This window comes from Dothidotthia symphoricarpi, assembly GCF_010015815.1.
Source record: "Dothidotthia symphoricarpi CBS 119687 unplaced genomic scaffold P153scaffold_4, whole genome shotgun sequence".
NCBI classification, from domain to species: Eukaryota; Fungi; Ascomycota; class Dothideomycetes; order Pleosporales; family Dothidotthiaceae; genus Dothidotthia; species Dothidotthia symphoricarpi.
In genome coordinates this window covers 1,674,067-1,701,467 of record NW_022985011.1, presented here as the reverse complement: position 1 = coordinate 1,701,467, position 27,401 = coordinate 1,674,067, and the positions used below count along the sequence as shown (strand labels likewise).

At 45.3% G+C, this 27,401-nt stretch overlaps 11 protein-coding genes across 11 annotated transcripts; 5 read left to right on the top strand and 6 right to left on the bottom strand.

Moving 5' to 3' along the window:
• Window positions 1-271: 271 nt before the first annotated feature.
• Window positions 272-1,675, bottom strand: P153DRAFT_364303 (uncharacterized protein). Its single transcript, XM_033667564.1, has 3 exons — window positions 1,362-1,675; window positions 725-1,262; window positions 272-653 (listed from the first exon to the last, which is right to left on the bottom strand). Exons 1-3 carry the CDS (start codon window positions 1,529-1,531, stop codon window positions 540-542), a joined length of 822 nt encoding a protein of 273 aa, XP_033527474.1. The 5' UTR covers window positions 1,532-1,675; the 3' UTR covers window positions 272-539.
• A 381-nt stretch (window positions 1,676-2,056) lies between these two features.
• Window positions 2,057-3,706, bottom strand: P153DRAFT_394009 (uncharacterized protein; the record flags this gene model as incomplete). The annotated part of the gene is made up of 2 exons (XM_033671285.1): window positions 2,057-3,360; window positions 3,412-3,706. The coding sequence occupies 2 exons, from the start codon at window positions 3,704-3,706 to the stop codon at window positions 2,057-2,059; spliced, it is 1,599 nt and encodes a 532-aa protein (XP_033527473.1).
• A 1,238-nt stretch (window positions 3,707-4,944) lies between these two features.
• On the bottom strand, window positions 4,945-6,117 carry P153DRAFT_253634 (uncharacterized protein; the record flags this gene model as incomplete). Its single annotated transcript, XM_033662745.1, has 4 exons — window positions 4,945-5,307; window positions 5,367-5,698; window positions 5,748-5,926; window positions 5,981-6,117. Coding segments are annotated over 4 exons (1,011 nt in total), but the record flags the coding sequence as incomplete, so codon positions are not given.
• Window positions 6,118-9,675: 3,558 nt separating this feature from the next.
• Window positions 9,676-10,359, top strand: P153DRAFT_429072 (uncharacterized protein; the record flags this gene model as incomplete). Its single annotated transcript, XM_033672749.1, has 1 exon — window positions 9,676-10,359. One exon carries the CDS (start codon window positions 9,676-9,678, stop codon window positions 10,357-10,359), a length of 684 nt encoding a protein of 227 aa, XP_033527471.1.
• A 1,830-nt stretch (window positions 10,360-12,189) lies between these two features.
• On the top strand, window positions 12,190-13,787 carry P153DRAFT_415023 (nucleotide-binding domain-containing protein; the record flags this gene model as incomplete). Its single annotated transcript, XM_033672137.1, has 2 exons — window positions 12,190-13,468; window positions 13,741-13,787. Exons 1-2 carry the CDS (start codon window positions 12,199-12,201, stop codon window positions 13,785-13,787), a joined length of 1,317 nt encoding a protein of 438 aa, XP_033527470.1. The 5' UTR covers window positions 12,190-12,198.
• A 1,386-nt stretch (window positions 13,788-15,173) lies between these two features.
• Window positions 15,174-16,199, bottom strand: P153DRAFT_334003 (uncharacterized protein). The gene is made up of 3 exons (XM_033665589.1): window positions 15,800-16,199; window positions 15,625-15,727; window positions 15,174-15,558 (listed from the first exon to the last, which is right to left on the bottom strand). Exons 1-3 carry the CDS (start codon window positions 16,094-16,096, stop codon window positions 15,260-15,262), a joined length of 699 nt encoding a protein of 232 aa, XP_033527469.1. The 5' UTR covers window positions 16,097-16,199; the 3' UTR covers window positions 15,174-15,259.
• A 1,478-nt stretch (window positions 16,200-17,677) lies between these two features.
• P153DRAFT_310072 (uncharacterized protein) lies at window positions 17,678-18,892 on the top strand (the record flags this gene model as incomplete). Its single annotated transcript, XM_033664759.1, has 5 exons — window positions 17,678-17,842; window positions 17,895-17,999; window positions 18,056-18,280; window positions 18,331-18,473; window positions 18,525-18,892. 5 exons carry the CDS (start codon window positions 17,678-17,680, stop codon window positions 18,880-18,882), a joined length of 996 nt encoding a protein of 331 aa, XP_033527468.1. The 3' UTR covers window positions 18,883-18,892.
• Window positions 18,893-19,385: 493 nt separating this feature from the next.
• Window positions 19,386-21,570, top strand: P153DRAFT_333999 (amino acid transporter). Its single transcript, XM_033665588.1, has 9 exons — window positions 19,386-19,543; window positions 19,596-19,666; window positions 19,716-19,739; window positions 19,787-19,876; window positions 19,926-20,008; window positions 20,070-20,450; window positions 20,505-20,524; window positions 20,582-20,911; window positions 20,961-21,570. Exons 1-9 carry the CDS (start codon window positions 19,427-19,429, stop codon window positions 21,453-21,455), a joined length of 1,611 nt encoding a protein of 536 aa, XP_033527467.1. The 5' UTR covers window positions 19,386-19,426; the 3' UTR covers window positions 21,456-21,570.
• Window positions 21,321-21,892, bottom strand: P153DRAFT_179198 (uncharacterized protein). The gene is made up of 3 exons (XM_033662362.1): window positions 21,870-21,892; window positions 21,489-21,822; window positions 21,321-21,432 (listed from the first exon to the last, which is right to left on the bottom strand). The coding sequence occupies exon 2, from the start codon at window positions 21,751-21,753 to the stop codon at window positions 21,496-21,498; it is 258 nt and encodes an 85-aa protein (XP_033527466.1). The 5' UTR covers window positions 21,754-21,822; window positions 21,870-21,892; the 3' UTR covers window positions 21,321-21,432; window positions 21,489-21,495.
• Window positions 21,893-23,055: 1,163 nt separating this feature from the next.
• On the top strand, window positions 23,056-24,307 carry P153DRAFT_282963 (extracellular dioxygenase-like protein; the record flags this gene model as incomplete). Its single annotated transcript, XM_033663237.1, has 3 exons — window positions 23,056-23,428; window positions 23,491-23,799; window positions 23,850-24,307. The coding sequence occupies 3 exons, from the start codon at window positions 23,056-23,058 to the stop codon at window positions 24,305-24,307; spliced, it is 1,140 nt and encodes a 379-aa protein (XP_033527465.1).
• Window positions 24,308-24,726: 419 nt separating this feature from the next.
• P153DRAFT_310062 (glycoside hydrolase family 78 protein) lies at window positions 24,727-27,100 on the bottom strand. The gene is made up of 3 exons (XM_033664758.1): window positions 26,343-27,100; window positions 25,868-26,283; window positions 24,727-25,809 (listed from the first exon to the last, which is right to left on the bottom strand). Exons 1-3 carry the CDS (start codon window positions 26,893-26,895, stop codon window positions 24,760-24,762), a joined length of 2,019 nt encoding a protein of 672 aa, XP_033527464.1. The 5' UTR covers window positions 26,896-27,100; the 3' UTR covers window positions 24,727-24,759.
• Between the last annotated feature and the right edge of the window lie 301 nt (window positions 27,101-27,401).

Here is a 27,401-nt window from a genome sequence, read left to right as displayed (position 1 = left end):
ACGCCCCAGAGTTAGTAAACTGTGCCTCAGCATTCTACTATCCAAGCCTACTGGATAAATTCAAATAATGCTTGGAAAAAGCAGGCAACCCGTAAGAGTAGGTTCATAGCCTTAGACTATCGGCTTGGCTTAGTCCATGGCGCGCACGTTAAAAGGATGCACTTATAGGTCAGAGAATCCTACTCGGTAGCCGAGGCACGGATATCGTCGCGTATCTGGTAGGCGTTTCTAGAGAGGACGCACAGCACGCAAGACCTATAAACACCAAGATGCATACAACTAATTCTTTGTGTATCTACAAGTAATTGGGTACCTTGGCGAATGAGTCTTACAGTTTCTATGATATCTTGCAGAAGTATACAGCTTTCAGACTGCTCGAAAACTTCCACGCATACTTCTGCCTATAGGGGTCGACTAGGAAAATCAGGGGGCCAAATACAAAAAATGGGGCCGAATATGATTCTCCTAAGGATTCGCTGCTGAGCGTTTATTTTGGGTGCTCCAGCGAACCAAGTCGTTTCATGATTGTCAGCTGCATCTTACTCGGCCCCATCAACGACTTTAAACTTCAGCCCGCTCTCCTCTGACTGGATAGGAATCGGTATCCAACATTTTGAATCCTCCTTCTTGTTGAGGATGATCCCTTCCCAATCCTGCGCGGTGGAAACAGTCAGCAACTGCCCGACATTCGATCGCCAACCCTAACAATAACTCGGTGACGTACCTTCAACCCCCCATACTTCCAGCTCCACAACGTCTTCGGATTACCAACCGTTCCACTTGGCGCCCAACGCAACCAATAATCCCGCCCAGAGCTGACCCCTCGTTGCCAAGCAACAGCCTGATCAAGCTGTAACGTCACGCGCCGGCTGACTTCTTGTCCGGGAAACAGCTCAATCCATCCCTCAGCCTCGCTGACAACATAAGTCTGCGCCGCTGCGTAATGGCTATCGCTCGAATCGATGAACCGCCCTTTTGCATCTCTTGGCCGCCGTAAACTCACATTGCGCCATTCAAAGGGAAGGCGATGTTCAGGGAGGTTCTCAGGCGAAGCAAAGATCTGGTACTGGCCCCAGTACACTGCGTTCTCGGATAGTGGGCCTCCAGCTTTAGGACCAAGCAGGTGTAGAACGATTGGCTGGCTAGGTACAAATTCAGGAGTCGTTGTGTAGCATAGCGTCGCCGTGAAATCCAAGGTTCCATCCCTGAGAGACAGAGTGCTGGCATCCGAGAGTCGAAGCGTGAGGCGAGGACACACGGCACTGTACACAATATCAGATCGGAGGAACCCCTTTCATAGACACATAATAGACACCCGAGATCAGGTAGAGAATAAGGAAGCGCCGGTAGAGAGAACATACAGTTTCTCCTCCTGCAGCGCGCTCTTCTGGCTCCGATACTCCTCCAACGCACGTCGATTCTCCGTCTCCCCCGCTTCATGCCGAAGAGACTCTTCATCACGCTGTACAATCCTCGTCGACGGTCTTTCAGGCCAAGGGGTTTGCAGGATTGCGGGAATTGAGGGCACCATCGTGTAGAGGGCAGTATTGATCTTAGGAGCTTGACTTAGCCCACAGTATCGGTGTTAGGTATACGTCGTAAAAGCTTAAGACTTGAAAAATTCCGTTCAACAAATATGTTGTGTTCCAAAGATAAGGAAAACGAATAATCTTGCTGTGTCGTGCTAGGCAGGATATATCACTGTGGCACGTTGGGTGCGGGGCGCTGATTAGTCAGATTCTACGTCATCTAACCTGTTCTTGGGTTGGTGGCTGGCGCCACACGAGTCTGTGGGTGTAGGATGCTGGACGAGAAGAAAGGCAGTCCATCTTAGGCAATAGAATAGCACCTTCTAACGCATTACCCACAGTTGATTGTAACATTAATCGATGGTCCATGGAGCTGGTTGATGACTTAATGGCATGCCAGCCTCATCTCACATAGACAGGCACGTTGTTACCTGTTAGTAACCCGTAAATGAATACAGGATTGGAAATTGTAGCTAGGCATACCAAGAGGCTGTGCTGCCGAAACCCGGTCCACAATCTGGTATGATCTATGATTCTCGCCCTTTGAAGGGTCCATGGCGAATGCTCCGCTTGATGTCAGAGTAGCCCTGGAAGTATCCATAGTTAAGCACGCTGGCTCCGTCATGCTGATAGCTCATGTTTTCTTGCATGACGGCAAGAAGATTGTCCATCAAAAAGGCTGGCGGTCTTGGGGACGAGAAATTGCCATACGCCGGATGGAACGCCAACGGATAGAACGTAAAGTCCCGCGCTCCGTGGAACTCCCGGAGCACCATGTTGCGATCAGCGAGGAGACAGCGCGCCAGCTTGTTGTAGGGATCAGGCGAACGACCATCAAGACAGTTAATGTCGACAGCCAGCGCGTACGACACGGTATCGATGCTATCGAGGACGTACTTTTGCTCGAGCTCCGCTCGAAGCTCGTATAAGCCGCCGGTGAACAGGTCCTGGTAATCGTAGCGGCTGGGGGGGATCCCTCTGGCTTCTGGCACCTCCCCATCGAGCCTTTCGTCGTAAACAAAGATGCTGTCTTCAGCGTCCATGCCCTCTTCGTCAGACGCTGAATCTTCTTCAACCGCGCGGAGACGAGTCTCTTTCGGCACAGACCGTAACTGCTCAGTTACCTCAATCTTGATGTTGGCGCCATAGTCGTACGCATGGAAGGCTGGCTGGTTCTCCGCCCAGAACGTATCCTGTGTGCTATGTTGTACGTAGTCTGACCACGCTTGCATGAATTTCTCCTGGAACGTTGTCCATTTGTTGGACGTGATCTTCTGCGTATGCGGGCCATCTAGCTTCCAAGACGGCTCTACACCCTCTCCTAACAGCTCCCCGGTAAGGAAGATCTGTTTAATGTACGAGGCGAGGAATTGGGCGCGGTGGGACTGTAGGGCGCTGGATAGAGACGATTTCTCGCGACGTTTTTTACGCTCGCTCCGGGACAGAAGCTCTTCCGGCGCGTTGGCGATGGGGTGCATGACGATATACCATGCCTCCCTTGTGGCAGCCGTTGCCAACCGGAAAGTCCGGTGTTCCAAATCGAACGAGAGTCCGTGAACGTGCTTAGCACTATACGACGCCCGCCAATTTTTGAAACTAATAGTGATATTATCGAAGAACCTGCTAGATGGCTGCGTAATCGGCCGAAGCGGTCGTCCGATGATGATAAGAAGGTCGAGAAAGAAGGAGTGGATGTATTCGTCGTCGGGTGCGGCGGCTCTAGAACCGGCTTTCTTGCTTCCATAGTCAATCGTGTATCGTCGTTGTAGCATGTCAATGGCCTGGCTGCCATCGAACGAGATACGCTTGGTCGCAGCAACAAAGTCCTGTGCTTCACGCTCTTAGTCACTCACTTGCGCCCCAGCTGCACCCACACACGTACCTTGAAACTTATGATCTCCTTTAGCATGGTCAATCTTCCACGAGTATTGATCAAGCGCCACTACTATTTGCTCTTCGTCGCCGAAACTGCCGTCGCAGTCGTCCTCCGGATGTCGAGATGCTGCGTCATCGTGGAGACTGTCCTCCTCTTCAGAAGCCTCGTCTGAACTGCCGTCAACCTCTAGATAAGGTACTGCCTGTTTCTCAAGGGTAATAGACGGTGAGTTCGGCCACAGATGGCTGTCGTCGACAGGGCTGAAATTCAAGAACTGTTCGTCAAAATCTCCAAAATCCATCTTGTTACGATAGCAAGATAAAAACGCTACCCTAACACAAGAGAGCGGAATCAGTCGTATGCGAAAATTTGTAGTAGGGATTCGTCTTGTTGCCCCCAGGGGCGAGCCGCTGGGACGCCATTAAAGTTTGGTGCGTAAACATATCACACAACACTCATTCGCCAGCTTCTCCAGTGTGATGATAGTGACATCGTATTTTCGTCAAGGTTTCAAACTATAGGAAATTGCTATGGCCTACTCGGAGCACCTGTTGCCCGCTTTCTCCAATGCCCTGGGCCTCCACTTACATGGGTTGCTTGAGATCTTTCGTCGCCCGTTGGTGGACCAGTGCTGTGAGAAGAAGACGGCTGGATTAGTTGGTCCCTCTGCAGAGGAGCACTTTGCTTGCTGCGGTGTAACTTTCGAAGATCGTTCAGCGTGCTGGTAGTGATTTCTGCTGGATCATGCAGCTGTCGCACCGCTTGAAGCTGGGTTCTTGAATTCGACCTACGTATCGGTCCGTGCATATTGCTTGTACCGGGCCGATCCTCTTCAACAGATCCGTGCGTGGTTGATCTCTTACAGTGTTCGTCCACATAATCTCCGCAAGCTTCCAGAGGCGAGACAGGGAGGCTCGCGCGCATGGGAGTGGGAAAGGGCAAATCCCCTAGCAAGGCTTCAAACTTCGTGCGCTCTGCATCCACTAGCTCGACTGTCGATGGTTCCCACTCCTTGTGGGGGCGAGCTAAAGCTTCAATGCACTGTTCAACAGCCCACCGAAAGAGGATCGGCTGCATCATCGCAGACAGCTTGTCTACAGCGTCAGCTGACCAAAGTGCGGGGTTTTTAGCGACTTCTGGGATGCGGTAGATCAGGTCGCACGCTGCTTGAGCGATGGTAGACGCAGACTTCGAGCTGATCTCTTGAGGATCTTCCGTATTAAATCGGACCATGCATTTGTGCTGTAGGTTTGGCCCAGCAAAGTCTACCACAATAGACAATAATCTTCTCCACACAGCATGCCTAAAGCGTGTCGTGTAAGCGTTGCCCTGTTCGCTTGGGTATTCGTGCAGATAATGATCCGTGGTTGTGCTTGTGAACGCCTTGACGTTTGTTTGGACGTATCTCAGAAGCTGCTCCTGGAGCACTTTAGACTTCTCTTCAGCATCTTTGCCATACTTCTTCTGCAGGCCGGGGAGAAAGTCTTTCCGCAGAGCGGGCTTGTTGTTGTCACGATCTGCGACTTTGGTAGGCTCTTGGCTCATCCACTGCCCAACATGAGCTATCACAATGCTCATAAGCTTTCCTTCTTGCTTTGTAGTCCTGAGTAGTGCCTGAATATCGACGAAGCGACGTGTTGGCGCTAAGAGGACAAAGTTGTAAAAACTGTGGTATGCATCGTCGCTGATGGCCGAAAGGAAATCTCGTGGACGAGTACTCGAGGGACCAGGATCTGTGTCTGACTCCAAACTAGGGAAGAATAGACCCTGTACATCTTCCCGGCTACGCGTTTGCGGAAGACCTGCTAGCTTATTCCAATTGCTCAATTGGACATCAAAGCTGAATTGGCTGCGGATCTGAGAAATCACTTCAATAACCTGGTCAAATGCGGAGAACCAAAACTATATAGTCCAACGGTTAGAATCAATCGAAGATACAACTGGATACACAGTCCACTTACATCGTCTATCCTGCAGCTTGCCATCCATTCAAAAGTAGAGATAGTAAACGTAGCTTGCCCAATCGGGAATTGACACCACCTTGTGATCCTTGGGTTCCAATTCGTGTTTTTCCACAAAGTGGCCAGCCGCCGCACTGGGAACTTTACCCGGCCGCTAAGCCCAAGATGCTGTAGCATTTGCTTCTCTACTACTGTGTTCGAGTCCTGGAACAGCCTAGGATCCTTGGAGGACAATGTTGCGAGCTCCGTCCATATCTGGCCGTGGTTGTCTGGCAAAATAGTGTCTTCCCGATTCGCTCGTAGCTTGATGTGCAGATGTGCAGGTAGCGCGTCTGTGATTGGGGTTAGCTCGCCTTGGCTAGCGTGTGTAGGGGGTGGTACCTTTATCGTAAACGTCGCACGCCCACCATCGCTCCGATTGCGACAACTTTAAACACTGCAGATACTCTTTGAACGCTTCCACCCGGTGGTTGCCCGCCATGAGCTCTGCCTTCTCTCCGACAACGCTACTCCAGTCTTCGAACGAAAGCAATTCCACATCAGCATCGCAGGCATTCTCACTCGCACCATCAGCACCTTCAACCTGGCGCCTCTTCTGTTGGAGATGACCCAACATTTTCTGTACTTGCGCTTTGGTGCAAGCGACCTGCAACCGATGGCTTACATCTCGCCGAAGGACTCCTAGTTCTTTGAAGATCTGGCAAAGGCGACGCTTGTAGGCTTCGTTAATGGGTCTGTTCGTGCCGATACTCTACTTTGAGGTGAGTGTGTCGATTGTAAATTTGGCGGTGACCAGGCGGTACTGCTCAGCTTCGTCGTAGACGGACTCTACCTCCTATAAGAGTGTACGCGGCTTCTTCCTCCCTTTAGCTGGATTAGCTGGATCGTTAGCGAGCTTGCGTTTTATAGCAACCGTATAGCAGAATATAGGGTAGAGATTAGGGAGAGTAGGGGTAGAGGTCTGCTGTAGAGTTGTAAGTAGCTAGGCTTTTAAGAAAAAAAGTTATTGTTTATAAAGCTATACTGCCAGTATAGACCGTATACTCCTAGAGGTAAGCGTCCTTTGTACTCTTTACAGAGCTTTAACTAGCCTTACTTCTAGGAGCTAACTTAATTCCTGCCTCTAGAGGTAACCTAACTCTACGTTAGTTATATAGTTTATAGATATATTATATATATATATTACCTACTTAGCGTAAATTATAAATTTATACTTACCTTTACTACTTATTATTTTTAAAACTTTAATAACTTATTTTACTATTATACTACTTTAAATTATACTATAGAAAGTTTACTATACTATAATAATTATAACTAGAAATTGTAAGCTAAATACTATTACAACTAAGTAGCTAAAGAAAGAATTAGCTACTAAAGCTATATAAAAGACTACTATAAGAAAAATAATAAGTAAAAAGAAAATACTAGTTAGAAAAAAGTACTAATTTAAGTAAAGTAGTATATTATTTTATTTTTTAATTATAGATAAGTACTAACTATACTTAGCTATAGCTTTAAGAAATATTAAAAAGTAATAAAAGTCTACTTAGCTTTTTATTTATAAGTTACTATTTCTTTACTTTAATTATAAGATTACTAACACTTTACTAAGAAGTATAAGTATATATTATTATAAAACTATATCTAAAGCCTTTTAAGAAGTAACTTAGTTATTTCTTATTAGTTATTTTAAAGTTATAGTTAATATATTTTTACTACTATTAGTAGTCTAGTACTATACTTACTATAAAAGGTTATAATATAAATACTATTTATACTAAGTAGGTTACTATTTAGTAAAAGAACTTAGTCTTAGTAAAGAACTACTATAGTAAGTTTATTATATTAAAATTCTAAGTAAATAACTAGAATTATATAATTAGCTTTTCTTTTTAAAGAATAGTTAGATCTATATCTTAAATAGAACCTTATGTAAGCTATAATAAATTAATATAATAACTGCTATTTCTAATATAATACTTACCTGTATACTAACTTATAAAATATAAAATTCTAATTTTTAAAAGTATTTTAGAGTAGATATATATTAGCTATAAGTTTTATTTTAACTAGGCTATACCACTTAAAGATCTAGTAGTTCTAAATAGAATTACTAAAAAATAAATAGTAAATATAGCTTAATAGTTTTTTTTTTTCTTTTTAAAACTTACTTCTAAGCTCTAAAAATAAAATAGTAGGCTATAGCCTTATATTATATATTTTATTTATAAGTTACTTTAGTAAGTAAATTATAATATTACTACTAGACTTTTAGTTTTAATAGTATAGTGCTTAAAAAAACTACCTTTAACTTTAGCTAGCTTTATATAACTTTTACTATAAGCTTAAGCTAACTAGTAAAAGCTATTTAAAAACTAAGCCTAGGCTTAAACTCTAGATCTTAAAAATTATCTTATTAATTAAAGGTTTTATTTTAACTAGACTATACTACTAAAAAGTCTAGTAATTCTATATAAAAGTACTAGAAATAAAATAGTAAATAAAGCTTAATAATATAATATTACTTAATATTTACCTAGAGTTTTTATAAATCTAACCTAACTCTAACCTAATACTAGTATTAGAATATTAAGTTAAGAATAAAATAAAATAAGGATATATTAAGTTAAAATTAAGTAGAAGTTAAGTTATACTTATATAAGATTTTACTTTTACTTAACTCTAACTTATTTATAATAGGCTAGGCCTAGTAGAACCTTAGTAAGTAAAGCCTTAAAGCTTAGTAACTCTAATTACTAATACCTACTCTTAGCTAGCCTACTAGAAATAGCTAGTATACTACTAGAAGAACTATAAATAGAAAAAAGCTAGTACTATAAATTCTTAGTAAATTTAATTAATTAATACTAGTAACTACTTTTAGAGTTAGCTTCTTATACTATTTACTAGTATACTTACTCTACTTTTAAAATATATTAATTTAATAAGTATAAAAACTTTAAAGTCTAGTACTAGCTATACTATACTAAATATTATAATTATATTACTCTATATACCTAATCTTTATATTATATAATTTTAAATTTCTTTATTAATTAGGTTTAAGTTCTTAATAAGAAGCTTATAGGTTTAGATATTATATACTATTTTACTAAATAGGTACCTATTTTAAAAATCTCTAAGATAGATAATTATTAACTAAAATTTTATAGATATTATATATCTAATAAGACAAAATTAGAAAGATACTTAAGACTAAACTTATTAAAAAGTAAGATAAAAAAATAATAATAAATAAAATATATTAATTAATATATTATATTAATTATTATATATATTTGTTTTTAATTCTTTCTTAAAAAAGACTATATTAATTTAAAATTCTTACTAAAGAAAGACTAGTTTTTTATTATTCTCTATTCTAACCTTTACTTAGATTTACTAAATCTAAATAGTTTTTTTTACTTTAAAAGGTATAATAACTACTTTAAATAATTTAGATATAATAAAGTACTAGTAAGAAAATTTACTAAGCTATTATAGTTTAATTACTAATTTTTAGCTAGACCTAGCTTAGTTTACTCTATACTAAGAACTCTAGTTAAGAAATATCTTAAAATAGAATACTACTTAAATAGATTAATTATAGTAATAGAAAATTAAGTTATTATTATTTTAGAATTAAATACTATTTATTTACTATAAATTTTAAATTTTATCTTTATTAATAGTAAAATATCTTTTAAATTAGTTTTTAAATTAACTTTAGGATAATAAAAAGTTTTAAGATATAGTGTAGTACCTAGAATTAGAATTAAAATTTATAATAATTTTTAAACTTTTCTTTTCTTATTATTCTAACTACTAATTTAGTTTTAATATTTATATTTTATTAAAAAGTTTAAATCTATTTTTGCTTTATAATCTATTAATTATAATAGTATTACTTAGTTAAACTTATATTAACTAAATATTATATTAATATATATACTTTTTATTATTAGTATTAATAAATATATACTTATATTATACTAGTATATAAGTTTATTTATTAAATTCTATAATATAGTACTATATATTTATATTAATTTTATTTTTCTAACTACTTCTTGTGTTTTCTTCTTGTTCTTGGAAAAGAAATTTTTTAAACACTACCTCGCTTCGCGGCTACACGCTAAGGCACTGTAACAAAAACACTTCTTGGTCCTAGACCTTATACCTCTATCTACACTTGTATGTTGTTTATAATACTTTAAAGCTTCTAAACTATCTATACCTTCTTAACAAAGTCTAAGCTTATTAAGCTGTCTTTCTCTGAATACAAGTGTTAATATTTGTTTAAAGTATGTCGCGAAGACTACACGATCCTTACGAGACACTTCATAACCGTCCAAAGTGGGGATTCGTTATTTATCGATGCGACTACCGTAACGACGAATCCTGGAAGGCCTTTATAGACAAGTGGTCAGACCGTGTAAAGCAATGGCTTCTTCACAAGAATGCAAGCCATCTTGTACAAACACTTGAGTTCACAGTCAAGGAGGATCCCGCTGTTCTCGATGGTGCAACTGTAGAAGATGTGCAAGGGCTATTCACAACGTGGACTACATCAGAAGAAGCTACTGCAGAGCAACGTGCTGCTTGGGACAACAATGTGGGAAATTCTGCTAGGCACTACTTCTGCATACACGTGGATGCCCAGTCGCTTGATGGGTGTTTACGATATGAGTCGCTTCCAGAAGATACGCAAAGGAAATATATCTTCTCGAACCGTGACCCGTCTCTTGGACAGGCCGCATACGTCAATATCGTTGAGAAGTTTCAGGAGGTTATCAGGCTTCCGGGATCGTCAGACAACGGTGGGAATAACGACGAAGAAGATGATGAAGACGAAGATGATGAAGTAATCTCAATCAAGATGCACATGCCGTTCGTTCTGCCAGATGCTTACATAGCTCTTTCCAAGATGCCCAACCTGCTCCAGAGCTGGGCTCAAAATTGCGAGGAAGATGGCGTCTGCCTATACTAGGATAACACTTATGTATTTTCTGTTGACTTTCCTCTTGAACTTCAACGTAATTGTTCGTACCAAGCAACCCGCGATGCCCATTCGAATATCAAGTGTTGTCTGATTCAAAAGGCAGAGCGAACTAACAGGAAGAAACATCGAACTCTAGACTGCGAACGAATTGTGTGTTCAGCGTTCAGCGGGAGTTTCCTGACAACTATTTGAAACGACGGGAAACACCAGCAAGTCTGGTGTTGCACTGATTTCTCTTTACTTGTGACATTCAGCTTGAGTTTACTACGTCCAACTTGTGCGTAGAGTCGAACGCATGTCGTATGGTCTGCAGCATCTACACTCTTTTAAGCAAGTTAGCTAATTGAAGCAACGCATTGAAGAGACTTCTGCGGTGAGCCCTAGATATATCACTACATTAGCTGTCATTGTCAGAGAAACGGCGAAGTGTAGTTTTTAGGAAAGCAATTAAGATCCTTTAGTTTTCTTTGTATTCTACACTGCTTTCTAGAAATGAGTCGAAAGTTTGGGCGACAAAGATGGGGGGCTGAGCGTGTCGATATTGTTTACGCGATGTGATCGTCGCGGAAGACAGATACTCTAGACAGGGCACCGGCAGGCTTCCACCCCTCGGCATGCTAACAAATAGCGGCATGATGCTGGTTATCGTTTTCTGAATTCTGGGTTGCCCCAAAGCCGATAAAGGACTTCAGTACACCATTTGCGAAGTTGGTGTAGGGGATGAGCGTGAAGAATTAGGACGGCGACGCGAGAGAAGCGAGAGAGGCGTTTTCTTTCGAGTACTTGACTAAAACAAGTCGAGAAAAGCAGTTGGTTTCATGGGTGGTATGAGTGGAATAGGACGCAAGAATTACTAAATGCATTTCCCAAGCGCTCTTATCGTCGCGATCATCTGAACAGGTTCACAACAGGTACTGTTCTCCGGTGAGAGATGATTTGACTTCGATATTTCACCAAGGTACTTAAAACCTCGCTGCGAATATTCAAGGCTAATACAAACTACTGCTTGTTACACACCCTAATAGACAAAAGTAGTGCAATTAAGGTAGGCGAAAAGGATCAGTAGGTAGCATATGTTATGCTTTTTTTTACGGCACGTGTTAACCTGGATTGATATTAGTACAGATATTATGAGGCTTATCGTCAGCACTGAAATCATCGAGACTCAGTTGTTTCAAATTTTTTCCCACCTATTACGATGGATGAAGGGAACTGAAATAACCTCAATTTATGTCGGTATTATTTCTCTCCGCTCTTGCTAGTTCGGTTATCCCTACTACTTCCCAAATGTGACTCGCCAGGACAGAAAGCAAACACGAACATTACACAAGAGCATTGCTAATAACACTATTAACTTGTGCCTTAAGACCTGTATCTTCTCTCTTTATAGCGTTTACCGCAGTTCTTCAAAGAGGCCTACCTCTGTCAACTACAGGCCCTTTCGCAGCTGCTATTGGAACAAATCACTGCGTCCAGCAAGGAATCAAGCGCCATCCTCGAAAATGTGGAGGGTTGGAAGATTCAACTCAGTCTTTTGAATTTCTACTTCCATCTGCAGAACTATTAAAGCATTATCGCGCACATGAAAACCGTCCAAGTCTTGTATGGGAATAGGACTAACATACAGGACTGATATAGAGAGCAGATTCTTTCTGATTCATTCGGCGTTGATTCGGCGCATTACGCGATGCTACCCTGCCACAAGATCGTCCTTATATATACTCAATCGATACAATACCAAACAGTTTCACCGCCTATTTATTCTTGAACCAAAGCCCTTCCGTCTCTCTTTGATCACTTCATAACTTCAATTGAGCTCAAACTGCCATGGTATCCCAATACAAAGGAGGGCTGGTCTTTGGGCGAGATCTCACACCTCTTCCAACTCCACTTCATACTGCTGTTGCTGACTCGCCTCATATCCTTATCGTGGGCGGCGGCGTCATCGGCCTTGTAAACGCATGGACACTCCTCGACCACGGATACCGGGTCACGATTCTCGCCAAAGAATGGGCCTCATACGGCAAAACCCAACGCCTGACATCTCAAATCGCAGGTGCGCTCTGGGAATTCCCACCAGCGGTCTGCGGGCAGCACACCGATGCCATATCCCTCCAACACTCGAAGCGATGGTGCATGGTCGCCTATCATATCTGGGATGCTATGGCAGCTTCCGAATCTTTAGCCAAGCTCTCAGGAGTCCAGATGAAAGCTGCCGATGTTTTCTTACCCGTCCCCATCGAGGAAGATCCTGCTCAGATGTCAAAGATGCTGGATATCATGTCCAATGGTGTCCGAGGATTCAGGCGTGACCCAGCTATCATCAAAGAGAGGCGGGTTAACCCTACCTACGGCGCTGTTGACGCGTATGAGCATCTTGCACCTATTATCGACACGGATGTCTGCATGGCATTCCTGAAAGAACTCGTTGCTGCCAAGGGTGCCAGGCTGGTTACACGGGCCATTGCCGGCGATCTCTTCGACCAAGAAGCCTCGCTACGTACCGAATTCTCTGCCGACGTCCTAGTAAATAGCACTGGCCTCGCAGGCACCGAACTTGCCGGCGATGCGTCTTGCTACCCAATCCGTGGCGGATTGATCCGCGTCATCAACGATGGAAGCGATTTTCCGAAACTGGACCATGCCCTCACCATTCCAGCAAACACGACACACGTTTTGAGTGAGATTGTGTTTCTCGTCCCTCGCAGCGACAACATCCTACTTATCGGTGGTATCGCTGAGTCGCATGAGAACACACTTGATCTAACGCTTGAATCTCCTGTCATAAAGCGCATGCGTGCGCGCTGCGAAGCATTTTTTCCTGATCTCGTGAAAGCAAGATTGGATAGCGAGTATCCATTCGCACAGGGCCTGCGGCCCTTCCGCCAACGTAATGTACGGGTGGAGCGTGAACTACGTATACACTCCAAAGGGGTAGACACGGCAACTCCAGTAAGCCGTATCGTGCACAGCTACGGTCAAGGCGGAGCCGGCTGGTCGCTTTCATTTGGCTGCGCCGGCGACGTCCTCGCTTTAGTGGAGGAGGCACTGCTTGACATCCCCGCCCGGCCAATGATGTTGGAAATTGTGGCACCGAGTGAGCCTGTGTCGTTCGAGCTCCCCGCGCAGGTGTTGCAGACATTTGAAAGTAAAATACTCAAATCCCGAGTCTGAGCGCTTCTGTTGATTGTGTGTTTTGTGTGTTTCCTTTACAAATATGGGGAAGTACAAAGTTCATTTAATGGTATAGAAAAGACTGGACTATTTATTGTCACCTTATATCCGACTTCATGATCGAGTTATCCGCGTTCAAATCATGGTCGAGAATATGCGTTTTGACTCCCTACTATGCGACTTTTGATGTGATAGGTTTGTATAGCTTAATATACTACAATTTCACTCTGGTAGTAAGATGATATCAAAAGCGACTTGGGACGGAGATGACACCATATCGCAACGAGTGATAAACCCATGTCCCTCTTACAATCGAAGTCGCCATACCAGCCCTGTAGTAAACGATTTGGAAATACAACGATGTCATCCATGCCTCACACAATAGACTGTTGTTTGTTAGCTGACTAAGTCTCCGTTGGTTTAACGTATCGTGTATGCTCGCTGCCTAACTGTCACACATCTCGACGGTAATATGGAGACGTATTGTTTTCTGGCTAGATTCTTTGGGCCAGTGCAGACTTTGTGCAGTCGCTGTTCCGGTGCGAGCAGATCTCGCGTAGAAGTTTCTGAATGCAGATAGTGTTTCTAATCTTGGTAAACATCTCATCGCCGGCCGAGTCCACTTATAGAAATATAATTTCCATTCCTGCACCATGTCTAGTTAATGGTGTTTCCCCATGTTATTTTAGGTCGCAAGCATACACGATCACAATTCAACATGCGTTTCGAGCTCGTCCTGACTTTACTCACGACGTCGGTCTCAAATGATTGATTTAGACGCGTATCATTTTCCCTTACATTAGTATCGTCGAATTGTACACGTAGTATACGATTATGGGCACAGAAACCTACTCACAAATACATAATGTAGGTACGGCGCATCGAGAGAGATGAAACAACGAATAGTGCCTGGCGGCGCGTTCGGGCGGGACATCCGATGACTTGTGCAACAAAATCCAACAACCAGAACGATTCTCTCCAGTCGAACAGGCTGAAAAAGCGTTGATTTGGGGTACAAGAAACTGCAGATGCCTGCTCTCCGTCTCCGGTATTCCTCAGGAGTGCTTCAACCAAGCAAATTTCCATCTCTGTCCCATCGGATGCTGATATAGGGAGTTGTAGCGATAGACTACTGAAGCTAGTCCTGCACAGACTTTTTTCCGTCATGGGGTTCTCACACATTTGTCCTTTTCAAGGCCTCACTAGACCGTCATCCTGAACCGAGAATTTCAGCTCCTGCACCGTTATTAACACCTTGCCCGTCTGCTATGGCTCATTTAGCATCAAGTTCAGCCTCACTGAAGAGGCAAAAAACCGGATGCACTGATCTCGTAGAGATGGGTTTGCGAATTATTAACCGTGCTAGACTATCTGAACCCGGATCTTGTCATGAGGTGCTCGATCTCTAGCCGTCAAGATTTCGTGTTTAAATGCTGGAGTTGTCAAAGCGCCTAACAACAAAATTGCATATACCACTCAGTCTAGATTTGCAATAGTAGTTTTGCATAGGATTTTCACGGCCTCAAGTTTGTTAGAATGCAGACATATTCAGTGTTACAGTTCTCATGCTTTCTGTCCATCTCGAAAAGATTAGAGAATTATGTAAGGAGCTTTTGAAACTTATTGGGAGAACTTCAATTAGAGCTCTCTATCCCATCATTCACGCAGTTTCCTCCTTGAGACGGCCATTGGCTTGCAAGAATCAAGAACCGAGTCACGCGGTAGTCGTCTCTCTTTCACTCTTTCTCCCCCTCTTCATTGTCCAAAATACAATCTCGCCCATCTCCCCCTGTAACTGCTGCCAATCTTCGTCTGGCAAATCAGTTTTGGGAACAACAGGATTTCTTTTCACCAGCTCAAACCCATGTTTTTCATACAGAGGCTTACCCAGCGGCGTCGCATCGAGCCAAAATTCGACATCAAGTTCGTCAGCTTTCTCTATGCCCCATGTCAGAAGAGTAGAGCCAACGCCTCTACTACGATATGAAGGGTGCGTGAACAAAATGTTGAGGACTTCTCAAGAGTTAGTGATTCGTCACATCAAGTTGTTGAGCAGTATGAAGTTCCGGCTGCACGTACAGATATGAGGCTTTTGAGCTCCGTTTCTCCGCGGTTCATCTAGTTGTTCCAACGCTTGCCCAACAAACTCCCGAGTGCTGTTCTCAGGATACCAGTCTACAACCTACTTATTGGATATACCCAGTTAGCTTGGATCGTTGTTTGAAGTATCTCAAGATCATAAATTTCCTCGTACCTCTTCTTCTTCATGCTGGAACGGATCTTCCTTATAGATCTTATACCAAGCCGCACCGACAATCTTATTCTCTGCTCCCTCATCCACTACCTTCAGCCAATGCGCATCAATTTCGTGCTCATGCCACTTCCATTGTAGTGACGCAGCCTTATTGATGGAATCTAGGCGTCCGGATTCGTATACGGGACAAAAGAGCCTGAAGAATGGTTGGAACGGGTTTTCATGCGCGATCCACTGACAGGCCATGACATCTTCAAAATCAGCACGGTCTCGGACGTATGTGAGACGGAACGGCATGGCGGAGGGCTGTAACGCGTTATAGTGGGTGGCGGTCAGTTTTTGTCCTAGGGACAGAAAGCACTGATGAAAGTCAGACCCGAGATTCTACGCTCAATCAATTAACCACCAATGGAGAGTGTCGAAATCAATCAGTTTGCACGCGAAATTTGTGGCCACGACTCATATTTCAACGACAAGCACAACATGCATTTACAGACTATCTCGGTCGCAAGCGAGATGTGCACCTCATCTCTTGAAGCTCTGCCGTGAATTGACTAACGAACTTCGGCTCAGCCGACCCGTCTCACATATTCCGGCTGTTGCGTGAACTGCCGGTGTCATTGGCTCGTCCACCGACCCTGACGGATAAACCTGCTTGAAAATAAACATACCGTATGATTCTAGATAGTTGGGCTTTGGTTAATTGAAGCGAAGAGTAGTGGTTGAGTTTTTACCGTGGCACAGCGTGGCTAACTATGAACTCTGTGCCACTCGCTCTGGATCATGCAGATTGCGACCCAGAACGCTGGAAAACGGTGGCCTATCTCACCTGACATCCTCAGGCCGAGATATTCGTAGACACGGGAGCGGAACGAGGGGGTGAGCCGTGTGGGTCTGAACAGGGAAGCTTTTTTACGCGCTACTGTGGTATCAGGGAGTAGAGTGGAGAATGCGGTCTGTGCTCGCGGATATTAGAACAGAAGCGCGGGTTTCCCAACCAGCAGCGATGCTGTACAGGTTTGTGTTCGCGATCCTATCCACGCTGCAGGTCCCACTGCGCTACGATCAGGAACCGGTACGGACATGTGCTGATCGTGTTATGATCATCCGGGAACCTGACGGAAGAAATCGACGATATTCTATTGTATCACACAAGCTCCTTGTGTCAATGCGAAACTACACAGTAAGACTAAATCACATAATCTGATTTCCAATTATGGCCAATCAGGTCTCCTTGTAACAGAACATGTACCAATCTTCTACGAATAACCGAATGTGCAGGTGCAATGAAGTCCAGCGCGTACAATTATCTAAATGTAGACCAAAAAGCAGAAATCTTTACAATTCAAGGCTCTTCGGCTGAATGACAGCTCTAAAGTAGGGGTTGTAGATGATGCTATCTTTTTTCCTAGATCACGAGTAATTCATCTAAGTCAATCTTCAACCTCGTAAATGTGTTTTAGATCAAAATAGCCTCCTCATGCTCGGGTCTTTTTGCACCCATGTGGCCATACTATCTTTGCTTGAACCCGAACAACAATACGCAAAACTGTAGCCATACAAGGTACATAGGGTGCTTGATTTAGAGCTGCGCACTTCGCCTATCCTTGTTTGGTATCACCCGCGGTCCTGCTCTTCGGATGCAATATCTCCTGACTCTAATCTTCCTCCGAAAGCACCTTCCCTTACGGCGTAGTCTCCATGCACTGTTAGCGCATGATCTTAATCTTTGATGACATAGTAACTCATGCAATCATTCTACATGACGGTATGCTTTGTACGCGCTGTCTCTCTTTACGTAGGCAATAGATCCTATTTACAAAAGATACAAGCTAGTCTTTGCTCTGACAGCTTCAGCAGCTGAGAGCTTCGACTACAATGAATCAAGTCATTGTGTCTGATTCGAACCGAACACCCATTATCCAGATCGCCACTTGGTTTTGCCTTGTAACGAGCCTTCTGGCTTTTCTCACGCATGCCACCATCAAGTTCTATGTTTTCCGATCTCTAAAAGTGGAGTCAGGGTTTGTACTCATATCTTTGGTAAAATCAGTTCGAATCAACCTCGATTTTACACACGCTTAACAAATATTAGGTCTTCTGCATTGCACAGTCGATCGCTGTGATATTACAAACTGAACATGGTTTTGGAAAGCCAATGACGACCTTAAGCAACTACGACATCCAGTCAGAGCTCAAGGTGAGTTCTCTCTACCTTCATGAACGTTGAGTGTACCGTTACTAACAGAATCACAGAGTGAGTATGCCGCAACGATATTACTGATTGCCTCACTCGGTTTCTCGAAGCTCGCAGTTATAGCATTTGTCCAAAACTTAACACCGTCCCAGCTGCACCAAAAAATCAACCTTGGTGTAGGAATTTCCGCATCTTTGTGGTTGTTGTGCTCAGTGTTGGTAGCGACTTTCCAGTGTCCTATGCCACATCCGTGGGACAAAACGCTCGACCGGTGCATAGATCGTGTGAGTAGCACTACAACGAGGTTGAGATCTCAAATTCTAACATTAGACAGTTTTCCTGGTGGAATGCTGTGTCAATCTTGAACATTGTGACAGAAATCGCAATCGTGACGTTGGAACTCGGTATAACAGCACAACTTCATATAGCACGTCAAAAGAAGGCAGTTGTTATGAGCATCTTCGCATGCCGGTTGCTGTAGGTGTACCATATGCGACCAGATTCAAGCTCCTGCTCACGGTTCCTCAGAGTTTTCATTGGTGCTGCAATTCAGCTTGCCTTTGTCTTTCACGAAAACAGAAACCCCTCCATGAAACACGACTTGACCCTCGGGTTCTGGCGCTCAACAATCTGCAATCAGATCGTTCAGTGTCTTGCTATCGTCACGACATGTCTGCCATATACCAAGATATTCATGGAAGGCTTTGAATCGGGGCTTATGCGTTTGGATGACTTGCGCCGACGAGGTGAACACATCACGAAGGACGACTCAAGAAGGGAGTATCAACTTATGGATGTCTCACGTTCTACTCGTGACAACACCATCAATGTGTCAAAGAGCTGGGCTGTTCAGGTGGAGCCTGCTAAGTGCGCTTCATCTTCGTAGCGTTCGCGTGACTACTTCGATGCAATGACGAATAGTAGGTCTCAAAAACACTTCGTTGAAAGCAAAAATATTGACTTTCTCCACTATTTTCAAATGAAACACTTCCTAAGAGATACTTGCCGTCCTTCACAACATCAATGTCATCCTCATGCGCACGTGCAAAATCGGGGACTTGTTGTTTCGACGAATGGCAAATCTCCACCATTCTCATAGGATTGTCGGGATGGAGTCTGGAGCTCATCCTGTGCCGTTGACCCCTGCACAATCCTTCAAATTATTGCAACTAAGCGAATTCGGCAGGTGGTTAGACAGGCGGGACCAACCAATGTAGTGTCATAGCCCGTTTGTTATGCATGCATGAATAGCTGACTGTACCACAAGTAATCGTGAGACGAAGCATTCATTCCGCGGCGTTGCTCACGGTAGCCGGCGTTCGCTCATCTAATACTGCATTTAGTCCTCGCGTTCCTCAATCTGTTTCCCCTTCCACACAACGTTGGTTAGCATTTGTTTTTCAGGCCACTTTTCGTGTTGCGATCCTAAGATGGCGTCCTCTCATTCAAAGGGTAGTGATATTGAGTTGACTGTGGTCCCGAACCTTTCCACCGACAAGCAAGATGATCTTGCGCTTGCAAGATTGGGAAAGAAGGCAGTGTTAAAGGCGAGTGTTAGTTAACAACGTATGATCTACTTGGCTAACATATGTCTTTTAGAGGCGATTTGGTTTCTTATCAGTCTTGGGCTTTAGTTGCACAGTCTTGATTACTTGGGAAGGATCTTTATTGTAAGCTAATGCGCGACGTACAACTAACGCCAAACTAACCCAAACATAGATTGTTTCTGGTGGGCTACCAAAAGTACGAGTATTGTCTTGACGAATCTTGAATAGACCTAATTAAGACAGTGGTGGTCCCGCGGGTGTCATCTATGGCTACCTTGTTGTGTGGATCGGTACCGTATCTGTGTTCATGGTTCTCTCCGAATTGGTTTCTATGTGAGTAGACTGAGCTACTTGCATGATAATTTACTAAAGTATAGTTCAGGGCTCCAACCTCCGGCGGACAATACCACTGGGTCTCGATGCTAGCACCACGGCGTACACAGAAGATCTTGAGCTATACATCTGGTATTATGGTACTCTGAGAACTGTTCTGGAATTACAAATGACTAACTGGCGGCTTGCATAGGTTGGCTTACGATGTGCGGCTGGCTAGCTTCGTTAGGATCCGGAGCGTATCTTACTGGCGGTTTGATCCAAGGTCTCCTCATCCTTTGCCACCCGAACACATATGTTCCTCAAAACTGGCATGTCACTCTTCTGTACTGGGCGGTGATACTCTTCTGCGTCTTTATCAATGTGGCTGCAGGGTGGTTGCTTCCCAAGTTCGAAGGGGCACTCTTGGTGTTGCACATCCTGGGGTTCTTCGCCATCCTGATACCACTGTTGGTCCTCGGCCCTGAAGGTGACGCCCACGAGATCTTCACGACTTTTGTCAATATGGGTGGATGGGATACCCAGGGGTTGTCCTTCTGCATTGGAATTATGGGGAGTGTATTCGCGTTTGTTGGTAAGTTGAAAGTTTAGCCCGATACATGTTTGCTCATGCTGACAACCTGATCAGGTGGCGATGGCGCAGTCCATGTGAGTTCGACTACTATCCTCGTTCGTCGACTATGAACAGCTGCTGACATATTGTAGCTGTCTGAGGAGATCCAGAATGCGCAGATAGTCGTCCCTAGATCAATCATGACGGGCATCGCGATTAACGGGTCTTTGGGCTTTGCTATGGTTCTCACTGTGCTCTTCCGCATGGGTGATATGGACGCAGTCTTGGAAGAAAATCCCGCATTCCCGTTCATGGCCGTCTTTCACCAGGCAGTTCGATCCAGATCGGGTGCTGCTGTGATGGCCGCTATCATCGTCGTTCTCACTGTCAGTGCCAACGTTGGGTTCTCGGCTTCGACTTCGCGTATTTGCTGGGCATTTGCGAGAGACCGGGGCCTTCCTGGCTGGCGTGTTCTTAGCAAGGTGTGTATATCGACCCTGCAAGAAGTGAGTGCCATTAACATCATAGTAGATCAGCGACAGAACCTCGATTCCTGTAAACGCGGTCGCCTTTACGAGCCTCGTTGCTTGCATCTTAGCCCTCGTCAATCTAGGATCCACCTCCGCCTTCAATGGTGTCATCTCAGTCTCAATTGCAGGACTGTTCTCCTCATACCTCTTGACCTCGTGCCTCCTCCTCTATCGACGCTGCACCGGAGCAATCCTCCCGAGCAGTGGGGCTCACGACCTCGGCGTACCTTCCACTACCGATGATGGTATGATCCGGGCTATGTGGGGACCGTGGAAGGTACCTGGTGTACTGGGCATTGCAAACAATGCTTTCGCATGTATCTACCTCTTGTTTGTGTTCTTCTTCAGCTTCTGGCCGAGCTACAAGGAAGTCACGCCAGCGACTATGAACTGGTCGATCTTGGTAACTGGTATAATCGCAATTTTCAGTACGGTTTACTATCTTGTCTGGGCTAGGAAGAGTTATCACGGTCCTGTCATTGATATCAGCGGCTAGTACGTTCGAGAACAGCGTGTAACTCCAGTGTACATGAAAATTATAGGCAGCAACTTCGTTTGAGTTTGCGAAGCGCTCCGGAGCTGTGTGATGACAAGGGCAATAGATGGTCCACCGAGCGTACTTTTAGTAAAGGATGATTAATCAAAGAATGGACGAATTTTCGGACATACAATTGAAAAAAAAGTTGATAACAAGACATCGCTGAAACTGACGATACTAAAGGAAAAAACTTTGGTTTAATTGCCTTGCAGAGAGCTAGAGGATCCACCGCATAGATTTGAGTCAGAAGACGCATACTATTGAGTAGTACATCAGAGTGGCGATCAGTGGGGTTAATTGAGACAGTCAACTACTGTGGTACCCCCTGGAAGTATAAGCCATTTGCCACATCCAAATGGGGTAACACCTTACCAGAAGTCAAAGTGGCGAATGGCTTATACTTCCAGGGGGTACCACAGTAAGTGTTGAGTAGGTCCATGTACGACTACCTACATGCCCCAAGAGGGTCGGGGCACCTGCCTGATGTTCAAGGCTCCAGAGATAGAAGGTAACGTCCTGGGATAAGTTTAGGTATACCGCCAGTACTGTAACGTCGCCGCATAGTATCGCAAAAGTTCTGTTCGGCAGTTATCAAGCGAGGGCGGGAGTTCCCACAAGCCTCGGGGTGAGCCGACTAATAGAAGCTTGCCCTCTCGGCGCCACCGGCCAAGCGTAGCTTAGCACCAGCCACCTCAACGCAAAATCAACCTGATCACGACTATTTCCACGACCACATCATTGTGCCAAAATACTCCACGGCACGATGGCATTTGCTCCGACTTTCTAGCAAGTTAACGCTACTATGGATGTTATAGATAACTATAAACACCTCCCTAGAATAGATTGGACTGTCCGGACCTGTTCTCATCGCGGCATCTGCCAAGGAAAAGACGCGTACGCTCAACACAATGGCCAAGAATTCCGGTACCTCGTGAAGGACACCACCGCCTGAGCTGCTCCACTGGCAATTTTAAACTTCCCCTTCAGGACCGAATCATGTCCTTTTGTCGTCATACCCACACAGGGTCCTGACAGGATCTAGATGACAGCATTGCCGAGGCCTATCGACTATCTATAGTAGGCGTGTTTATAGAGTTCTACGTTTCTGACGGACAATTGCTTGCCCAATAGCGTCTAACACATTCGTCAGGTTTGTGTTGCTCCTTCCTCGAACGACCTATCATGACTCGGAATCCTCAAACAGCCATTCATCTAGAAACCCAAATCGTGAAGCCGCTGCTGTTCCACCCATGTTGACCATCAAGTAGAATCCAATGTATTCGTCAGCTCCTTCCAGAAGTGTGCTACATGCTCCGAGGACCCTCATGCAATGTTGCCGCGGAATATCTGGCGGATCTCCATCGTGAGGGGGATCTGCAGGCTCAGGACGCTGGGAGACAAGCTTTACGCCATGTTAGTTGCGAAACGGGCAAGCATAGGATATATTGGCTTGAGGAACAGCTTTGTGTTTGGAAAACACATATAAACCGCCATTTTGCCATATCAAAAACCCCATCGGCAAGCTTCAAGCATCTCATACTTGACACTCTTTTCCACAATGGTTTTCTTCTCCCCCGCCTTCGTTGCGATTGCTGCGTCCTTTTTCGCTGGCTCCACGTTCGCCCATCCAGGACATGACATCCAGGCTGAGATTGCAGAGCGTGCTGAGTATCGTGCTCGCGCCCAGTACACGAACCTCGATCACTGCGCCGAGAAGCTTCAAGCCCGCTCAGCCAGCATGATTGCTCGTCGCAAGACAGAGGTTGAGAAACTACGTCTCAAGCGTGGCATTGTCAAGAGAAGCTTTGCGGATGTGTTGGCTACCGACCACCACTCCAACCAGACTGTCACACCATGTAGTCCGGATGAGCTCATCTTTGGCAGCAACAGCTCCTGCATCTTGCAACCCGAGACAACCGAGGGTCCCTACTGTAAGCCTGCCTGTCTTCGTATCATGTGTACGGTCCTATACAGATTTTAACACGCGTGGTAGGGGTTTCCGGCGAGCTCGTGCGTAAGAACATTACTGATGGCAATGCTGGCGTCCCGTTGACTTTCGACGTCCAAATGATCAACATTAACACCTGCGAGCCTTTCAATCAAGTCGCTCTTGAGGCTTGGCACTGCAACACCACGGGAGTGTACGGCGGTGTGATTGCTGGCAGCAACGGAAACACGGCCGATGCGTCGAACATCAACAACACCATGTTCCGTGGTATTCAGTTCTCTAACGAGAACGGCATCATGCAATTTGATACGACGTTCCCTGGTCACTACACCGGCCGTACCACTCACATCCATAGTAAGAAACTTGAGGTGTTGATCTAAGTCTTTAAACTAATGCATTTACAGTCCTCGCGCATGTCAACTCCACCCTCAACCCCATGAACGGCACCCTCCTTGGCGGCCACGTCTCCCATGTCGGCCAGCTCTTCTTCGACCAGTCACTCATCAATGAGGTCGAGGCCGTAGCACCCTACACCACCAACACCCAGGAGCTCCTCCTCAACGCAGATGATGGCATTTTCGAAGGCGAATCCGCCAACACAGATCCTGTTTTCAACTACGTCTACCTTGGCGATGCGGTCGAGGATGGCTTGTTTGGTTGGGCTACGGTTGGTTTCGATCCAACAGCTGTTACGACGCCCCGTGCCGCGGCTTACGTCGATGAGAGTGGCGGTCATGCCAATGCTGGTGGTATTGGTGGCGGCCCTGGAGGTCCGCGACCTACGGGACGTCCTCCGGGCTTTCCGTCGGGCGTTCCTTTCCCAACCGGATCTGGCGTTGCGATGCCGACAGGCTCGGCTTAAGGTTAGGATGTGTAGGAACCTAGGTTTCGATAGAACGATGGATTTACAGGTCCAACGGTAGCGCACTTCGGCAAAAATGCTTCCCAGATGCATGGCTTTCGAAGATGTACCTTAGATAGTAGTATGAAAACGTATGACAGAAGGCGATAACTGATGCTGGTGAATGTGTTGTGTGACAAGTTTTCTCCTACGTGTGGTTTTGGCAGAACTGATTGCCTCAGCAATTGTTCCATATACGGACCAGTTTCTAAGGGAATTTACGGACCGAGGAATCATTACAGCAGGAGTATCGACACGTGAAAGAGGGGGTATAATGAATCTCAAGCATACATAAGCTCTTCTACATGCGAAAATAGCACGACGTAGCAGTGATATGTGATATCATTGTGTCAAAAGATCAACATTAGAACCCAGTCCCTACGCACCGATTTTGGTGACAATGGGATGCTGCTCTACGCTGCACATGCAAATGTAACTTTCCACGTCCCACCTTGAAGTCCCGCGACAACAACCGGTGCAGCCGTATCTTTGACCTCCATCACAACGGCCGCGACCTTTCCACTCTCTTCCAGCATCTCCAAACTCCCAGCACAACCCATACTCGGCACGTGAACTTCACCGGTAGTCCCCTCCGGGGTCTCAAACTCCATCTCAAGTCCGGTGTCACTGACGCTCGTTTTCGCGCTGAAGAAGCCCACTTTTGTACTGAACCCTGCATCTACTTCTTTCAGGTCTCCCATCTCCGGAGCAATTCGCCACGTCGCACCTCCGGCAGTCAGTAACTGGATACCTGCGACATAAAAGGTAAGCGAAGACGTTGGTCCCGTCGCCCACCCATGCGCATGGCTGATTCGCGCGTCATTCTTGTACGGTGCGTAGTGCAGTTCACCTGTCGTGCTGTACCCCTCAATAAACGTGCTGTTCGTCATGCGCGGGTCGTCGAGCATGAAGCCCCACTGCAGGCGCATGAGTGCCAGCGCGGCGGAGGCGTTGGAGGCTAACATATGAGCTTGCAGTTCGAAGCCCGAGATGAAGGGAGAGACCGTGGCACCTGCTTCAGGAGCAGGCGCGCCGTAAGGTGTCCAGCGCGATACGAGACGGGAAGAGATAGAATCGATTTGTGATGAGTTCTGCGTGATGTTTGCCACCACGGCCCAGGAGTTACCGTCCTGAGGAGTGAGGATCGTAGTCTCGTTGTCGGTGTACATTCCCAATCCCTCGTCCCAGAGTAGTGCATTCGCAGCGGTCTTGATGGTTCCGGCAATGGTGCTCCAGTTGGAGATCGAGCCTGTGTCGTTAAGTGCCGTGGCGAGCGCAATTCCTTGGTTGATGGTATTGTAGAGAATAGAATTTGCTTCGATATTGTGGCCGCCCATTCCGAAACGAAGCCAGTCGGCGGCCGATGTAACATTTGCTAGCCCGGTGGAGTCGATGAAGCTTAAGGAGAAATTCAGGCCGAGTTTCCATTTCGGCCAGAGTGATTGAAGGTACGTAATGTCCCCCTATGATACGTGAGCACGAGGCTTATGTTGAAGTTGATGTGGGACGAATAAGACCTACAGTGTACAAGTAATGATCTGCCACACCGATCAACGTATACAGATGATACGTGAAACTCAGAATACTGAAAAACGGACGACCCGCATATGGTAGCTGACCAGTCGTCGTGTTCTGAATAGCAAACAACGAGTTGATTGAGTTTTCAATCGATACTACATCATTCGTTGATACAACGACTCCCGGCACTGCAATTGCCATATCACCAGCCCAAACGAGTCTGTCGCGCTTCGCACCGTCGACTAACACAGACGTACCGTTGGAGATGGTATAGTTATAATACCAAGTCACGTTGACGGCGTCTGAGATAGCAGACGTAATATTGCCGAGATGAACCAGTGCATTACCGGTGGACGGGCTGATGGTACACATTTCGTTGGTGTATGCGCCAGCGTACCATATGCGATTCAACAATTCATCTATTCTCACATTAGCTCTGCCCAGATTTTGTCCCTAGAAAGCGGAGAGGATGCTATACCGTCACAGTGGAAGTAGCCCGTGTAATTACCAAGCTCTTCCTCTTCCCAATGAGGCATCGGTGTATAGTAGACCTCAGCAGCAGTGACTTCGACACTCCCAGTCGTATTGTGAACAAGCGTCATGTATCTGAAGCCACCGCGTTGTTTTTCTTTCGGCGCTGTGTATTGACCAGGTCCATCAATCTGGAACCAGAGCGTTTCATCCTTGCCGGCATCTGCGGTGGCATCAGAGCTCTTATTGCTGACCCAAAAACTGCTTTCCGAGAAGGTCACTCCGATAGTTTGATTTTCCCCACATACTCCACCAACCGTCAGCATCACCACACCTGCTATGTTAATGCCGAAGTCGTAAGCAGTCGCTGAGACGCCTTCGAAAACCGAACTGCCTGAAGAGCCGAGAAGACTTTCTGGGTCGCTGACGGAGCCATTGCTGCTGTGAACAGAGACAGGTTGTAGCGTACGAGTCTTGGGAGTGAGAATATACTGTTCGTATGGAATTGAGATAGCAGGGGCAACAAGCGACAGAAGTGGAAATGCTGAGAGAAGCCTCATCTTGGCAACGGTTCAATCAATTTCTTGAAAGATTTTGAACTGGTACATGCGATGACAACAAGCGCTTATGTGTACTGCTACAAAAGCTGATGTACGAAGTTGGTTTGGTCATTCTCAACTGCCGGGTCAATCGTTGTTCAGGGAACTCGGTCAAGCGAAGACCGAGATGACGTTCAGTTAACAATGATGACAATCATGGTTTTCGTGCGTGGAGACGACGATCGATTGCGATTGCGGGGAAGACCATGATCAACGCGGGGAAAGCCTTGACCGACGCGGCTAAGGCAGCGGATGAACATCGGGAGTGAACGCTGACAAGGACCGTTACAGGTCGTAATCGGACCGATATGGGTAAGCTTATACCCGCTCAGTTGTTTTCTCGATCTACATCGCTGTCATTGCCTGTACAGCAAAGTCGTGATTATACAGTCTTCGATCGAGTTGAATCTGCATTTCCCTTCTGCTTACTTTCCTTTTTATAGGCAAACTCTTAGCTTAAGCGTCAT

Bases quoted from the DNA above. Each gene is read 5' to 3' on its own strand.
- P153DRAFT_364303 (XM_033667564.1), bottom strand. From the start codon at position 1,531: ATGGTGCCCTCAATTCCCGCAATCCTGCAAACCCCTTGGCCTGAAAGA. The intron at 1,263-1,361 runs GTATGTTCTCTC...TATTGTGTACAG, and splicing joins GCGCTGCAGGAGGAGAAACT to TGCCGTGTGTCCTCGCCTCA. The intron at 654-724 runs GTACGTCACCGA...TCCACCGCGCAG, and splicing joins GGAAGTATGGGGGGTTGAAG to GATTGGGAAGGGATCATCCT.
- P153DRAFT_334003 (XM_033665589.1), bottom strand. From the start codon at position 16,096: ATGCCGTTCCGTCTCACATACGTCCGAGACCGTGCTGATTTTGAAGAT. The intron at 15,728-15,799 runs GTACGAGGAAAT...TCCAATAAGTAG, and splicing joins TCCAGCATGAAGAAGAAGAG to GTTGTAGACTGGTATCCTGA. The intron at 15,559-15,624 runs GTACGTGCAGCC...ACTCTTGAGAAG, and splicing joins AGCTCAAAAGCCTCATATCT to TCCTCAACATTTTGTTCACG.
- P153DRAFT_333999 (XM_033665588.1), top strand. From the start codon at position 19,427: ATGGCGTCCTCTCATTCAAAGGGTAGTGATATTGAGTTGACTGTGGTC. The intron at 19,544-19,595 runs GCGAGTGTTAGT...TATGTCTTTTAG, and splicing joins GAAAGAAGGCAGTGTTAAAG to AGGCGATTTGGTTTCTTATC. The intron at 20,525-20,581 runs GTGAGTTCGACT...GACATATTGTAG, and splicing joins GTGGCGATGGCGCAGTCCAT to CTGTCTGAGGAGATCCAGAA.
- P153DRAFT_179198 (XM_033662362.1), bottom strand. From the start codon at position 21,753: ATGCGTCTTCTGACTCAAATCTATGCGGTGGATCCTCTAGCTCTCTGC.
- P153DRAFT_310062 (XM_033664758.1), bottom strand. From the start codon at position 26,895: ATGAGGCTTCTCTCAGCATTTCCACTTCTGTCGCTTGTTGCCCCTGCT. The intron at 26,284-26,342 runs GTATAGCATCCT...ATGTGAGAATAG, and splicing joins GGGCTACTTCCACTGTGACG to ATGAATTGTTGAATCGCATA. The intron at 25,810-25,867 runs GTAGGTCTTATT...CACGTATCATAG, and splicing joins CAGATCATTACTTGTACACT to GGGGACATTACGTACCTTCA.